The sequence below is a fragment of the Oncorhynchus mykiss genome, chromosome 23, assembly GCF_013265735.2.
Source record: "Oncorhynchus mykiss isolate Arlee chromosome 23, USDA_OmykA_1.1, whole genome shotgun sequence".
NCBI classification, from domain to species: domain Eukaryota; kingdom Metazoa; phylum Chordata; class Actinopteri; order Salmoniformes; family Salmonidae; genus Oncorhynchus; species Oncorhynchus mykiss.
In genome coordinates, this window is record NC_048587.1 from 17437085 (window position 1) to 17453494 (window position 16410).

General features: G+C 43.0%; 2 protein-coding genes across 5 annotated transcripts in view; one reads left to right on the top strand and one right to left on the bottom strand.

Annotated features, from left to right (window-relative positions):
• Nucleotides 1–7389: 7389 nt before the first annotated feature.
• LOC110502354 (nuclear receptor coactivator 4) lies at nt 7390–16385 on the bottom strand. Of its 4 annotated transcripts, none has more exons than XM_036959647.1 (10): nt 16318–16385; nt 13086–13212; nt 12072–12212; nt 11803–11891; nt 11471–11579; nt 10995–11096; nt 10764–10871; nt 9479–10546; nt 9245–9337; nt 7390–8970 (listed from the first exon to the last, which is right to left on the bottom strand). In XM_036959647.1, exons 1-10 carry the CDS (start codon nt 16368–16370, stop codon nt 8965–8967), a joined length of 1896 nt encoding a protein of 631 aa, XP_036815542.1. In that variant the 5' UTR covers nt 16371–16385; the 3' UTR covers nt 7390–8964. The 4 variants fall into 4 exon arrangements, with proteins under 4 accessions (XP_036815542.1, XP_021435985.2, XP_021435986.2 ...); XM_021580310.2 differs by lacking the exon at nt 16318–16385 and adding an exon at nt 15654–15807; XM_021580311.2 differs by lacking the exon at nt 16318–16385 and adding an exon at nt 14592–14853.
• The window catches only part of LOC110502355 (protein YIPF3), a 29390-nt gene continuing 28261 nt past the window's right edge, over nt 15282–16410 (top strand). The window contains exon 1 of the mRNA XM_036959648.1: nt 15282–15366. The gene's annotated coding sequence lies outside the window, so the exon portion shown is untranslated. The remainder of the gene's footprint in view (nt 15367–16410) is intronic.

Consider the following 16410-nt stretch of genomic DNA (forward strand, 5'->3'; position numbering starts at 1 on the left):
AGTACAGAAATGTAAAATGAACAAAAATCAACAGTGTAACGTTTGGATTCAGTCTTGTGTCAGGTAAACTGTTGTGTCCTCATCTTTTGGTGTGATAATTTCCCCCATAATCTCCAAAGTGTTCTTATTAAATGTGCTACTATGGTCATGCATATGCTTTTTATAGTTCTTCTGTTAAGAACATTTCAATTTGGCCCTATCCAAATAGGCCCATTTTTACACGTGTAAAAGGGTTAGCATGGCAACAAAATCATAATTATGGCTAAACCCCACCCATTTCTAAAATGTATCTAATTAAAATTGGATTTTAAACCTAACCTTAACCACACTGCTAAACGTATGCATAACCCTAACCTTAAATAGACCAAAGAGCAAATGTTTGACTTTGTGGCTTTGGAATCCGAATTTGTGGCTGTGTTATCTAGTGGAAATTCTTAGCCCTGGTACTCATTTCACTTCCTTTTTACATTTCAGGTCAATTGTGAAGAAAAAAATTCCTGTTCTCATACAGTAGAACTAGTGACTCACATTGGAAATGTGCAAAGGTCAGGGCTTCGTAAAACAAACAAAAAACATTTACGTGCTGGTATTGAACATAATAGTCAGACAACCGTGTTAGTGTTTTGAGTATGGAAATACATTGTCAGCTGCAGTAAAAGTGATCTCTGGCACTTGTAATTAAACATAAACACTTCTATATTTTTCCCCTAGCATGCTCTATTTAGAGGAAGCTAAAGGAAAATACCCATCTAGGACTTTCTGGTGTGGTCGACCAGACAGCCTGATGCTTTATGTCGTTTTTTTACCAGCTTCCCATTTTTCTTGATTAGATTCCACCTAAAATTCCACCGCTCATGTGATTCAGAGAGGTCGTTGCAGACACCACTTTCTGGTTAGACTGGTTCAGTTTGTCTGGAGGGACACTAGGCCTTAATTACCAGCTGTTGTTAAATGGACAGTATCTACACAGGGCACCTCTGCTGCCAACATACATTTTCTGAGCATGCACTGCTCCGGATTCAATAAGGGGAAGTTCTTAAAAATCTGGCACTGGCCTACACTCCTATATCACTTGGAGGGGGAGATGGGTACGATATCAGCCAAGGGGGTTAAGGACACTCAACTAAATACACAGACATCGGATCCACAACGGGATTCAGCTATAAAGAGGGTGGCAAGGTGGCCGATCATACAGTGCATTCGGAAAGTATTCAGAGTCCTTCCCTTTTTCCAAACATTTTTACGTTACAGCCTTATTCTAAAATGTATTAAATCAAATATTTTCCTCATCAATTTACCCACAATACCCCATAATGACAATGCGAAAACCGGTTAAGAAATGTTTGCAAATTCATTAAAAATAAAAAACAGACCTTTTGCTATGAGACTCGAAATTGAGCTCAGGTTCATCCTGTTTCCAATGATCATCCTTGAGCTCCTTTCTTCAACTTGATTGAAGTCCACCTGTGGTAAATTCAATTGATTGGACATGGTTTGGAAAGGCACACACCTGTCTATATAAGGTCCCACAGTTGACAGTGCATATCAGACCAAAAACCAAGCCATGAGGTCGAAGGAATTGGCCGTAGAGCTCCAAGACAGGATTGTGTCGAGGCACAGATCTGGAGAAGGCTACCAAAACATTTCTGCAGCATTGAAGTACCCAAGAACACAATGGCCTCCATCATTCTTAAATGGAAGACATTTGGGACCACCAAGACTCTTCCTAGAGCTGGCCGCCCGGGCCAAACTGAGCAATCAAGGGAGAAGGGCCTTGGTCAGGGAGGTCACCAAGAACCCGATGGTCACTCTGACATAGCTCCAGAGTTCCTCTGGGGAGATGGGAGAACCTTCCAGAAGGACAACCATCTCTGCAGCACTCCCTCAATCAGACCTTTATGGTAGAGTGGCCAGACAGAAGAACACTCCTCAGTTTAAGGCACCTGACAGCCCCCTTTGAGTTTGGCAAAAGGCACCTACAGGACTCTCAGACCATTGATCTCTTTGGCCTGAATGCCAAGCGTCATGTCTGGAGGAAACCTGGCACCATCCCTACGGTGAAGCATGGTGGTGGCAGCATCACGCTTTGGGGATGTTTTTCTGTGGCAGGGACTGGGAGAATAGTCAGGCTTGAGGGAAAGATGCACGGAGCAAAGTGCAGAGAGGTCCTTGATGAAAACCTGCTCCAGAGCGCTCAGGACCTCAGACGGGGTGAAGGTTCACCTTCCAACAGGACAACAACCCTAAGCAAACAGCCAAGACACCGCAGGAGTGGCTTCGGGACAAGTCTCTGAATGTCTTTTCGAGGCCCAGCCAGAACCCAGACTTGAACCCGAAAATAGCTGTGCAGCAACGTTCCTGATCCATCCTGGCAGAGCTTGAGAGCATCTGCAGAGAAGAATGGGAGAAACCCCCCAAATACAAGTGTGCCAAGCTTGTAGAGTCATATCCAAGAAGACTCAAGGCTGTAATCGCTGCCAAAGGTGCGATTTACTTTTACTTATGTAAATGTGATATTTCAGTTTAGGAATATTTTTATACATTTGCAAGGGTCGTTCACTCTTGCTTATATTCTCTCCGTCTCTGTTAAAGCCTTGCTGATCACCCCTTAGAGTCAAATGTCAATCTAAGGCCATGTTCAGAATATCTTGCTCACTGAGGTTTTAAATGCCTATGATTGCACTCGTCCAATGTGTCCAGTGGACCTGAATCGAATGAAGAAGTGACTGTTGTTTTCAGTTCTGGTTTGTCTTGTCTGGACCAGAGTCATGTCTCTCTATCTATTGCTCTGATCTTGACCAGTGAGAACACTCAGATGGAATCTGATCGATATAATAAGAATTATGGAGTCGGAGAGATTACGACATATTTGGAATGAGAGCTGTGCATGTGTCTTGGTGAAGGTTTGTGTCTGTGGTTCCCTCACACATACCTAATGTGTGCATTTGCCTGACATGCTTATACAAACCTTTCATGTAAACGTGTGGTCATGCAGCTCATTTTTTTTTCAGTGTCCCATTCATTAGGGAAGTAGGACAAACATAGCTAGGTGGACTTTTTGGCCCCTGTGTTATTTTGTTCTGTGGCAACTGACAACCAACCTGCGTAGTTGTAACGTTATCCTAGTTATCCGAGTCTGCCTCACATTCAACTTGGTTTCAGACTAGTGGTTCATTGGGGAGTCTCTTAATAGTAGTGGTAGTGATTCACAGTGTCATATGTGGGATATGAATAACAATCCTGACACACAATGAAAAACAAGTAATAATTGTATGCCCAAACCAATTCCATAGCACTGTAATGAAAGGATTTGAATTCTTCAAGAAGCAAAATATATATTTCCCGGTGCTATGGAAATTGCCCAGAAGCAGTCGTTCAATCCACTGTGTGTTTTGACAATGACAGCATGTTTCGCATTGTCCTTGAATTGACATCCGTGCTCTGCTCCCATGGGCGTGGGCTGCGCTTGTATGGACCCTAATAGGGTTGGGTAAGTGGGGTGTTTAGTATTTCAAGCTGTCTCTCTCTCCCTCCCTGCCATGGTGACATAGCACCCATACTGCCACATAAACACTTATCTTGGGGCTGCTGGTAGTGGGTGTGGGCCCTGTGACTGTAGTACGAGAGAACTTTATCAGTCTTATCTCCTGCTGCTGAATGGGGCCAGGGACAGGCAACCATGCTGCTACTCCAACTGCTACTCCCCTCTCACGCTCTGACGACTGTTGGAGATGTTTGCCACTGTGTGCCCATAGCAATGGCTTCTCATTGACATGAATTGCCATTCAAACCTGATTCCTGCACTAATCTGATCCGATGTACTTTCCTATGTATCTGTGTGAAATCATGCTTAGTGCTGATGAGCACCTCATCATGATAGCGACAGTTCCATTACTTAACCAGTACATATCCCACTGTTGTTGTTAGCTGTATGTACTTTCCAGTTTCCCAAGGTGTGTGTGTGACAATTCACACAAACAAACTGGCCTTTTACTATGCCTTTGTCAATAGTCCGTGTTGAATGTAGACTGTGGAAACATACCTCATGTCCTCATCCTATTGTGTTTGTCTGTTTTTCCCCTGGTGGTGTGAGAGGGGTGGTCAGCTGTCAGGTGCCAGATGTCTCTGTGGTACTAGAATTCCCCTGACTGACTGCTGACATCTCTATTTTTGGTCACTGTTTGATATTGTTGGTTTGATATCGGTGTAGGCCGGTTAGGTCTGACTTATGTGTGATTGTGATATGACATATACACACTGTGTGTTTTATAGGTGATGTACGTGGGGCAGCGTGAGGGGGGCCTGGCCGGCAGGTCTCTATGGTCTGTACAACAACTGGGACCAAACGTAAGGAAAACTGGAGGATGGACCAGTCAAAACATTTCCCCAAAATGTATCTTTATTCCTTTGTAGACATACAGTGCCTTCAGAAAGTATTCATACCCCTTGACTTTTTCCACATTTTGTTACAGCCTGAATTCCAAATATATGAAATGTGTTTTTTTTCTTCTCACATATCTACACACAATACCACATAATGACAAAGTGAAAAACATATTTTTTTGAAAGTTTAGCAAATTTTATGAAAATGAAATACAGAAATATCAAATTTACGTAAGTATTCACACCCCTGAATCAATACTTTGTAAAAGCACCTTTGGCAGCGATTACAGATGTGAGTCTCTAAGTGCTTTCCACACCTGGATTGTGCAACATTTTTCAATTATTATTTTCAACATTCTTCAAGCTCTGTCAAATTGGCTTTTTCAACCATTTTCAGGTCTTGCCATAGATTTAAGTCAAAACTAACTATGTCACTCAGGAACACTTTCTTCCACTAGCTTTGCTGCATTCTCCTGAAGTCATCAGAGTGTGCAGCTGAACACTGTATACTGGAAACACGGTGTAGTTTTAGTTAAAATAACAATCTTTGTTAAACATAAATACCTAACTTGTTTTTGCATGAATTCACGAGACGCAGTTAGCTTTTATTTTTATTTTTTAAATGGTATGGTTGAGAGGGATAAGGCAAAAGGAAAATAAGTCTGGCTGCACAACTGATTGGCAAATGTACTGCAAATTGAGATGTGACTAAACTGAATATAATTAGAAACTACACTATGAAACAAAGATAACTGACTAAGAATGATAGTTAACACCAAAGAAATTTGGGGAAAAAAGGCAAACTCAGCTCCATCATTCAATGAATCAAATGGCTCATTCATTACAAAACTGACTGATATTGGCAACTACTTTAATGATTTTCTCATTGGCAAGATTAAGTATGGGATGCCAGCAACAAACGCTGACACTACACATCCAAGTATATCTGACCAAATTATGAAAGACAAGAATTGTCATTTCAAATTCCATTTGTTGTCTATCAACAATGACAAGCCACTGGAGTCTGACAACTTGGGAGGAGAATTACTGAGGATAATAGTGGACGATATTGCCACTCCTATTTGCAATATCTTCAATTTAAGCCTACTGGAAAGTGTGTGTCCTCAGGCCTGGAAGGAAGCAAGTCATTCCGCTACCTAAAAATAGTAAAGCCCCCTTTACTGGCTCAAATAGCCAACCAATTAGCATTTTACCAACCCTTAGTAAAGTTTTGAGATTCTTTTTTTTTTACTTGATACAATGCTATTTGACTTTCAAACTTTCAGCACACTTATAGGTAAGGACATTCAACAAGCACAGCACTTATACAAATTACTGATGATTGGCTGATAGAAATAGATAATAGATTGTGGGGGCTGTTTTGTTAGACTTTGCAGCTTTTGACATTATCGATCATAGTTTGCTGCTGGAAAAACATCTATTATGGCTTTACACCCCCTACTGTGGATAAAGAGTTACCTATTATGGCTTTACACCCCCTACTGTGGATAAAGAGTTACCTATTATGGCTTTACACCCCCTACTGTGGATAAAGAGTTACCTATTATGGCTTTACACCCCCTACTGTGGATAAAGAGTTTCCTATTATGGTGGAAATTTGCAAGATTGTTATAATACTTTTATTGCATCAAATGGTTGTTTTATGCAACAGAATAGAGTATTATAACTATCGTGTGTGTGTTTTACTGAGGATGGGCCTCTCTAAAACCTAAAGAGCATTCCAGAGCATGGGTTGTTTCTGTTCTATATGGTACAAGGGAGAGATGACCCCAGGGCCAGACCAATTTAGCTAGTTAGCTTGCACTTGCTAGCTAATTTGTCCTATTTAGCTAGCTTGCTGTTGCTCGCTACTTTGTCCTGGGATATAAACATTGAGTTGTTATTTTACCTGAAATGCACAAGGTCCTCTACTCCGCCAATTAACCCACACATAAAACGGTTAACCAAATTGTTTCTAGCCAGCTCTCTTCCTTCCAAGCTTTTTCTTCTCAACTTTAATATTGCAATTGGCAACTTTCATAAATTAGGTGCATTACTGCCACTGACCTCGTTCGTCTTTCAGTCACCCATGTGGATATAACCAATGAGGAGATGGCACGTGGGTACCTGCTTCTATAAACCAGTGTGGAGATGGGAGAGGCAGGACTTGCAGCGCGATCTGCATCACAAATAGAACTGATTTCTATTTTAGCCCTTTGCAACACAGACGCTCGTTGGTGCGCGTGAGCAGTGTGAGTGCAATAATTGAATAACATGCATGTCTACATTTATTTTGCGACGCGAGCGGTGGTCAGCCTGTTAGACAAGCTTTCATGGAAATGTGAAAAGGCGATGTTTCACTTTTTCTAATGTTGGGGTCACTCTAGAATATTAAATTTGAAGTTGAAAAACCATAATTTAGGGGGTTCTTTGCTGTTAAACAGTGGTGGGTCATTTTTGACACAACACAAAAGGTTAAGTGCCTTGCTCAAGGGCACATCAGATTTATTTTTTACTCACCCACCGCTCTTAACTGCTAGACTACCTACCCAGTAATATCTTACCAAGCCATCTTGTGATTTCACCTGACATGCCAAAGATAAAGATGTAAACAAGAGGAAAAAGAGGCTATTAAGTCTGTTCTGCTCATCACTACTGTAATCATATCTCAGAAGCAATATGATTTATTACTTTGATTGCCGTTTCAATGGAGAACAAATGTCTCCCATTTTCTAGCTCAAAACTTGAAAGTTGTTAAGTAATCAAGCCAAGTCTATTTTTGGGTTGATCTTTGGCTAACGTCAGTCATCGGTAATCATGGGAAGACTGCTGCAACTGGTTTCATCTAATCCACAACTCGGTTGCAACAGCAGCAAATATTCTTGGCATCAGCACAATCGACAATGCTGCACTGTGCATTTCTCAAGACTAACAGCCTATGCTTGCAACTTGGTTTGGGCAATAAATGTTCAAATGCAACGAAAGGAGGAAGTCCAACCACAGCACTCAAGGTTCACTTGTTTTTATTAAGAGTTAATTATGGTACAGGTAGCACTCAAGAGAGCATAACACAAATGATCATATGGATAGTTCTACTTTGTGGTACAAAGCATTTGCACAGGCACACCAGATGAACTGAAAAACCAAGTCCTAGTATCAAACACTAGAACCATTCATCGAGCACCATAGACGGATTGGCTGATGTGCGCATCGATGGGTCCGGAAGCCGCACATTATGACTGAATGGTCAGATAGCTAGCAACAATGACAAAGCTGTCGTGTGGGGAATCGTAGGTGGCTCGTATCTTATTTATACCATTTATTGTTTTGATGTGTTTTGACTGATTTCATGTCAAAGCAAATATGGCTCAAATTCGCTAACTAACAAATGTAACTAAGTGCTCATTGTGCAAATGCATTTGGTTTTCAATAAACATTGTTGACAACATGTAAACTATATTTAGTCTCAATCTAAACCAACCCTGTTTGTTTTGACCCATAGTTGCGCACCCGTCGGTTTTGTTGCTAAACAACCAACCCGTCTATGGTGTTTCTCCTCTCCAACTCTCCTTTGCAAAGAGCCATGTACACATTTTGAAGAATCTTTGTTCTAAGCACTATGGTGAGACAGCTAAAGAGGTATTATGCAGAAAGACATACACATCAATGGTCATCAAGTACATGTTCTTTTGGTGGGTACTAAAATTATTACGCGGTAGATGTTTTCTTCATTGGATTCAGCCAATCGAAAGTCGTATCAATGGAAACTCGATATTGGGCACGTTTTCAGCTGGCATCTTTTGTAACATGAAAACACTTGCACAGCAGTGAAAATCTCAAAACACAGGTGATATATAGGAGGCAAGCCGACCGTGTTTTCACAATGTATCCGCTAAATACAATGAAGCAAACTTCAGAACTAAAGAGTTATGTTAGTGCAATAAGGGTAGATGTATTGGCAATGCCTTTAGGTTTAGCTTGTAAGATCAGAAGACATTTACAATGAAAAGAATGGCTTTGCTTACATTACTTGATACTCTTATTTGAGTATGGGGGTTAACCAAATACCCACAAGGCATAGTCACTACAAAGACCAGCCATTCATATTAGTGACATACACTTTACCACATTCCACAAAAACAAGCGTTCCTAAATTATGGTTGATTCAAATCTCTTATTTCTGTCACACCCAAACCTCCTGCCTCACATCATCCTCAAACTAAAGGAAAATAATGTTACATATTCATGTGAGCTGGTCCTTTCGGGACTAGTGATTCTCAGTCACACTGCAGATTCGCTTTAGAGCCCAAGGCTAATCTTGCTAGCATGACAAGGTATTGACAACTCCACTGATTATTGAAGGCAAATTCACTGAATTCCATCAGACCTAAATGCACAGAACAATCAGATAATGGTAGTAGCTCCAGTAACCCCAGTCTACTTCAGACTGGGGTTGGGAGGCATATCTCCATGACAACAAAGGAAAGGAAAATACAAAAAGCCCAGTCCCAGAAGAGAATTGGAAGAAAAGGCAAAGCAAGACATTGTGTGCGAGGATCAGCACACTACTGGATATACTTGTCACATCTGGAAAAGACAGGAAAAGAAAGTCCAATTAATCCAGGAACAAATAATGAACAAAATAATCCCATGTTGGTGTTCAGAGAAATACAACTGACTCTTTCAACATTTCTCAAACTTGGTCCTGGGGACCCTAAGGGGTGCAGCTTTTTTGTTTTTTTGCCCTAGCACTACACAGCTGACTCAAATAATCATCAAGCGTTGATTATTTGAATCAGCTTTGTAGTGCTACGGCAAAAACCAAAAAGGTGCACCCCTTGGGGACGATTAAGATTCTTACCTGTATAGGGACCCTGTGTAGCCACTTCTCTTTGTCTCCACCGATTTTCATACAGGAAAATAGATCACATACTGTGGAAGGGGCAAGTCGCTCCTGAAATCAGACCAAAGAACACAGTATGGTCAGTGACCCAGCTTTTGCTTGAGGCTTAAAATGATTCACTGGTTGACAGATTACACACAACAAAAAGTATTACACGAGTTTGTCCTTTCAGTCCATAATCCATAACCTTACCTGAGCATTGGCCCTCTTGCGTAGAAGCCACTTGTCTTCCTCTGGTTCTGTGGTGTGTTGCTCCTTTGTCGTCTCCTGACTCGGTGTGGCAGCGGTGCTACTTTGTGTCTTCTCAGGTAAAACCCAGCACTCTGGCTGCAGTGGTTTGCTTAAAGGACTTCCTGACTTGGGGCCATTGAACTGGGAGCTGTGTTCCTCCATGCTAGCCTTTTCACTCTGGGAGGCTGGTGGAGACAACCAGGCTGAGAGGGATGACATGACTGGGGATGTGGAGCCCATGGTCTTACGAGGCTCGCTAGGGTAGAGCCAGGCCTCCAGGATGGCCTGAACCTTCTGTTCTTGCTCTTGATAGTCGAGGATGGACTGCTTGCTGGGGTTGTTCTTGTCCACAGAGACTCCGTTCTTGTCCCGACCCTCCTTCTTGAGGAGCCAGGCGCAGAGGGCTTCTTTGCCGCAGTTCTTGTCACACACACACTGAGAGTAGCTGGAGCAGGACTCGTTGGCTTTGCAAGACTGCTGTACTGGAATAGCCTGCTGCAGCCAGATCTCCACAGAGCTGGGTGTGTTGGGGGTTTGGGGTGTGGTGGTGGTGGGGGTGATGGCTGCTGAGGCTGAGAGGGTCTTCAGGCACAAGAGTTTGCCCAGGTTCTCAATCGCCACAGGCTTGGTGTGGGTCGCACAGCATGATCCGCAGTCGGATTTGAGCAGCCACTCGCTGGGGGAGAAGCCCTCCTGGAAAGGTTTGAAGATATGCTTCCACCTGTCAGGTTCAGATGCCTGGCAGCTCTTGCTGGTGGTTTCCTTGGCAACAGTTGCCGGGGTGATGAGCCAGTCGCTCAGTTCATCCGTCTTAGCCCGCTCTTCCTCCCCCTCCTCGTGGCCCACCTCTTCCCCCAGAGCCATGTCTAACTCAGACTCATCGATTTTCTCAATGGAGAAGGTTGAGCTGCTGCTGGTGCTACAGCTGGTTCTCTCTCTGACGGGAGTCTTCTTTTGTAGCCACATCTCCAGATCATTCAGCTGGCCCCAGGCCTTGAGGAAGTCAAAGGGGACCATGGGGCAAGATGACTGGAGGACAGAGGAAAAAGATAACAGTCCAGATGCTAAAATTAATCTGGGTGTAATCAGCCATGCAACTCAAATTAACTTCAAATGGAATCCAAGTGGGTTTTCATGTGAAATTAGATGTGGTAAATGTAAATTAAAAGTTTGTCCTGTTCCTCGTCGCAGATTTGAGATAGACAAAAGGCCACAAAGTTGTTAATTTCCCATCATCTGCTCTCACCTGAACATCACTGCGGGTGATCAACCAATCCTGTAGGTTCTTACTTGACTGGTATCCAACTGGGGCGGTAGTCTCTGGACGGTTTCCAAGAGGTGCCGACTCCACCCTCTACAAACAAAATGGCATGTCAGTACAGTGTATTTCTGTGTGGGTGGGGACCCCGTGCAAGCAATCCAGAGTCACCACCGCTTTAGATGAAAAAGTGTCATGTGACATCATCAAGGTACAAACCTGTTTCTTAGCTGCGATTGGACAACCCTGCTGAAGCCATTGTCGCTCGCTGGCATTTGAGCTTTGAGAGGAGATATTCAGCACAGGGCCTCCTTCCACGTGCTGGGGAAGTGAAAGGGAAGTCATGAACAACAGTCTATCAATAGTGACAGCGGGAGATGTCAGGGTATTATGTAAGAAGCACTAACACATAACATGGATCAAGGAACTAGGCCACAAGGCAGTCATCTAGGACAGCATTACCAGTAGAATCACTATGCTACCTAAAAACTCCAATCCCCAAGATTCCCCCCAGCATGTTGATAACATGCAATTCTACACCTCCACAAACAACATCAGAAAATGTTTTTCTAATACTCTTTCCTTGACTACAACTGAAATATAAAAATGTACATGTTAAAAACCTAGGAAATATACCTTTTGTAAACCTAAGCCGTGTGTGCATTTCTGCTTGTAGCTCCCAGTGGGTCACGTACCTGGGTGGCAATGGTGCCAAAGGAGGTGATGGCCTGGCGCAGGGAACGAGTGTCAGCCTGGAAGCTCATCTCAGGGGTTTCCTCAGGAGTCAGGTTCAGAGAAGATAACCTGAACACAGAGACATTTTAGTAGTCCACCCAAAATTCACCCCACACATCTCGTCATCCTCTAACGCATTCCAAGCTTCAGGTTCTAACCTGGGACTAAGTCTAACTGACAACGAGAGGTATTATGGAAGCAAATGCAGAAAGGCTGAAATGATCGCTCAAGTCTTAAGCGGACTCCCAATCCACATTCGACCCAAGACAGAGGCCATTGTGCCGTCTCGTACTTCTCCATGCAGCTGGTGAGCTGGTTGGCCAGGTCGTTGCTGTTGAAGTTTTCCAGCTGATGGATGAGAATGTCAAACTGGCCTCGGAGCTGTGGGCAAAAGAGAGAGGGAGAGAAAAGGAGAAGGTCAGACCTGGTGCCATTAACACGAAGGGGTGGTCACTGAAGTAAGAAACAAAAATTAACTTGATCTTCAGAAGTTTCTGAGCAGACACAGTGCAGTGCAGAGACTCCTGCAATGAGTCTGCAGACACCTGGGTTAATGCTCACCAAGTGAAGCTGATGTAACTGTGCCTGCAGAGCCTCTCCCTTTAGCTGCTGCACAAGGTCAATCTGCTCCAGCAGCCACACCTCACGGGAACGCATAGACTCCAGGTGTCTGCTGATACAGGTCTGAAGCTGGGACTTCACCTGTAAACACAAGAGAAATGAGCAAAACAGTAAAAAAATATATAATAATCTGCATACGAGAATCCGTACACACAAATACGAACACTGCTGTCAAGCCATTGCCCTGAGATCTGATACAGAACACTCAAGGGCTGAGTAGCTTCTTTAATCTCCTGCCGCTGACACTAAGCAAAGTCAGATGCACAGACAGGACAGCACACTGACCTATACACCCATCTGCAATCTGCTCCAAGCACAAGGGCAAAGAAGGGCAATAACATAAGGTTCTACCTATTCCTCTGCTGGTTAGTCAGAAAAAGGTTGAATGATTCTCTTAAGACGCAGTGAGAAGTGAGCTGCTGCAGTAGTGGATGCTCTGCTGTCGGTGTACTCTCAGACTGCAATGACCAGCCTCTCCCCCTGCTGCTGCCTTATATATATTTTTTAAAAGGTAGGTCTGGGGAACTCTATCCCATAGTCATGTTTCAATTATTGGTCTCTCCGGTTCCCCTTCTCACACTCATAACATGAACCACATACTAATCATTAACTGTGGCCACGACAGGAGGACAAAGACCCATTTTAACAACACAGCTAACATATCAGGCCTTAGCCTGTCTGCCACAGTTATGACATACAATAAAGCCATGGCTCACTTTGTGGAATACTAATGATTACCGTGCCAAGGGTATCTGTCTTCCTGAGGCCCGGGGTGACTAACCATGGTGCTTGTCCTAAATCCTTGAAAACGACTTTGTTTAGAGCATAGAGCCCAATGTATGTCCTGACATAACCGGAGCACAAAGACTGACCCAGTGGGGGTTCCTCCTGAGCCACTAGAACTGTGTCATTCCTGGGTGGGGCCAAGGGTTGTAAGAGGGTCTTCTGACTCACCTCTCTGGAGTTATCCTTGAGCTGGACCTCAGCCCTCGTCACCCCGCCGATGGCCTCCTCCAGCTGACAGCGGGCCTGCACACACTGCCTGAGGGTGGCCTTCTCTCGCTCCTCCACAGTAAACATTCTGCAGAGGCACAGTTGTTACAGGGTTAGCCTTGGAGACATGGTATGTTACTTTGACAGAACAGCATTTCTTTGTGTTTTCTTTCCAGACTTAAATATTCCCTTTGTTCAGTGAACCACTGTCTGCTTTCGGGAATCAACTGTGAGCCGAATAGGGGGTTGCGCTTGAACAATCCCCAAAATAATTGGCTATGCACTAGTAAAAAGTGAGTGCTTCCCCTAATTTTTACATGGAATGGAAATATGTTACTGTCAGCACTGAGGTTAAATTTCTGTTCCCTTTTGCTGTGAAACCGCCACATCAACTCTCGCTTTCCTGCTCTCTCTCCGCTTTCACTTCTGCTTTACATCTCAACACAAACAGAGAGAATTTTGGGGAAAGTAAGTATCAGATTTAAGAAATTAAACAAGGTGCATACTACCATTACAGTAGACTAATTGTCACTGTGACCACCAACAGATTCATGATCAGGATCCAGGCTCCACGGGGAGATCCTACTATACTGAGTGCTGTATACTGTTAATCACTAGCATGTGTGGAGACTACCGAACATTTTTCATTTTAGCAAGGGCATTAAGTTGGAAGGCATGTTTAGGCTAGGCTATTAGTTCTGAATTGGTCTCATAGCTTCTTGTTGACTCAGCCCAACGCCAGCTTTGAGATATCTCACATAATATCCCTCACTCTGTCATTATTGAGCACACAAAACCGCATCCTAAAACGTTTGCTCAATCACTACCTGTCATAGACATGTGCTGGGTTTTTGACAGATTAGTTTAATTTAGGATATCGGTTCCCAAGTATTCCCACATCGTATCTTAATGTAAACAAGGCACGATGAATGTATTGTTATTTTCAAATACAATCTCTTTTTGGACATAATTATAATAATTTGTACACTACAAATTGGACAACAATGTTCCAGCCCCCCAAACATGCATTCGCTTCGACAAAAATCGTCCCACCAGTGGATCAAGTTTCCTACCTCTGGCCTTGACTTTTAACGGCGAATATGGAGCATTTAACAAACAGTCCCTTGCAATGATCTCTTGCAACAAAGTAACGTTAACTGATACAAATGGAAGCTTTCGAGGTGTTTTTTGTTAGAGTAAAAGTAAGCCCTCACCAGGCATGGTTTTTACTATTTATTTGATCATTATAGGACAACACGTGTCAGTGTTTCTCATCTTAAAAGAGTACAGTCTTTGACAATTAACCGGTTGGTCAATACATTTATGCGGGTTTAAAAGGTCATGTAACGTTAACTCCGATTTTAAATGGAGGCGCTTGTCTCGACGAGGCTGGCCATGTGAGAACATAGCGTATTCTTGAAAAACAGCCGTACAACGTCAATCACGAACTCCTAAGGTTATAGCTACCTTGTGTTGCTGGGTCTCCAGTGATATCTCTCCGTTTAAATCCTTTGATGTAGCTCCCTTGTTGTTGGCGTTCACATGCCATTTATTTATCAAGCCACGAACCAAGGCTGGTTGCTACGTCATAGGTTGTTTCCGTCAGATAGTGCGCAGAGCAAACCCCTTTTATTATATTTCTATGGAGCAACACGCATCAGTTTCGCATTCAATGCGTACACCACCACTAGTAGGAAGAGAAGGGGCCCTCAAAAGGGGGTTAAAGACAGACAAGCGAATCCTTTTCAGCTTTTGTCACACACACAACCCAAAAAAATGCACAAGCCCAAGGCGCGAAGAACACACGAATGATTTTCCATGTTGGAAATACACTTCAAGTTACCAGTGCCAGCCACCACCAGAAATACGAAAAGTTAAACACTCACTATTTCATTTGATTGGAAAAATTGCACAAATATAACAGCTGCTTATTTCCCCCATAGTGATCACGATTCGGTGTTTTATAGTGACACATCAAATTTTATTGGTCACATGCAGATGTTATTGCGAGTGTAAGCGAAATCCTGATCCTGGGGGTCTCGAAGGGGTACACATTTTTATTTTAGCCCTAGCACTACACATATAATTCCACTAATCGACTCATTAAACATCTGATTGGTTGAATCTGGTGTTAGGGCATCAAATTGTATTTGTCACATAGCGTTACGTGTGTAGCAGATGATATTGCGGTTGTTGCGAAATGTTCACCCTCAGGACTAGGCGAAACACTTCCTGCGTGGAGGTAGGGATCCCAGATAACGCCGAACACGATCGATTATTACCAGCATGTTATCTATAGATACCTAGTATACTTAAACAAATGCAATCTCTTGGCTGTTTCATACAGCTTGCCCGCTCAATGAAGTCGAAAGACGTTAAGCTACTCGCTAGCATTATTGTAGCACTAACTTCACCTTAGCTAATTTGTGTGCGCAAAGGTCGTTAGCTAAAATAGCTAACAGAGTTAGACAGCTGCGGTTGTTTCAGACCTTAGTAGCTAAATGTTTACATGCCACCGGCAGCACCTACCTTTTCCCCTTGTACTGCACTTTTGACTTAAAAGACATCGATGTAACTAGCTCAGTGGTTTTAAAAAATATAATGAACCCCGGCAAAGTCAACTGCTCCTCTTTTCACCAGGAGAAACCCAATCAACTATATAAACCCTGGATTGCAAATGTATTGGCTATAGTGGGGATTTGAAGCCACCGGTCGGCCATATTGGCACTTCCAAATAGGAGCATCCTCCATAGGAATTAATCGAATTCTACAGTATTTCAATGAAATGTTAAGGACAAAATTACAAATAAGTATGTTGTAGTGGGGACAGTAACATTACAAAAAAATACAAATATAAATGATTTTGTTTAGCTAACAATATAATGTAAATGGAAGAATAAACGTGTCAAAAACGAATGTAGACATTAATAAATGCCGTTCTATTTGCTTCTAAAATGTTTTACAATGGAGGTGTGCCAAGATTCTGCCCGTTCTACCAGTCACATTCTGTTAAAGGTCCCCAAAGCACACACATCCCTGGGTCGCTCGTCTTTTCAGTTCGCTACAGCTAGCGACTGGAACGGGCTGCAAACTCTCAAACTGGACCGTTTTATCTCAATCTCTTCATTCAAAGACTCAATCATGGACACTCTTACTGACAGTTTTGCGTGATGTATTGTCTCTACCTTCTTACCCTTTGTGCTGTTGTCTGTGCCCAATAATGTTTGTACCATGGTGTGTTGTCATGTGTTGCTGCCTTGCAATGTTGTTGTCTTAGGTCTCTCTT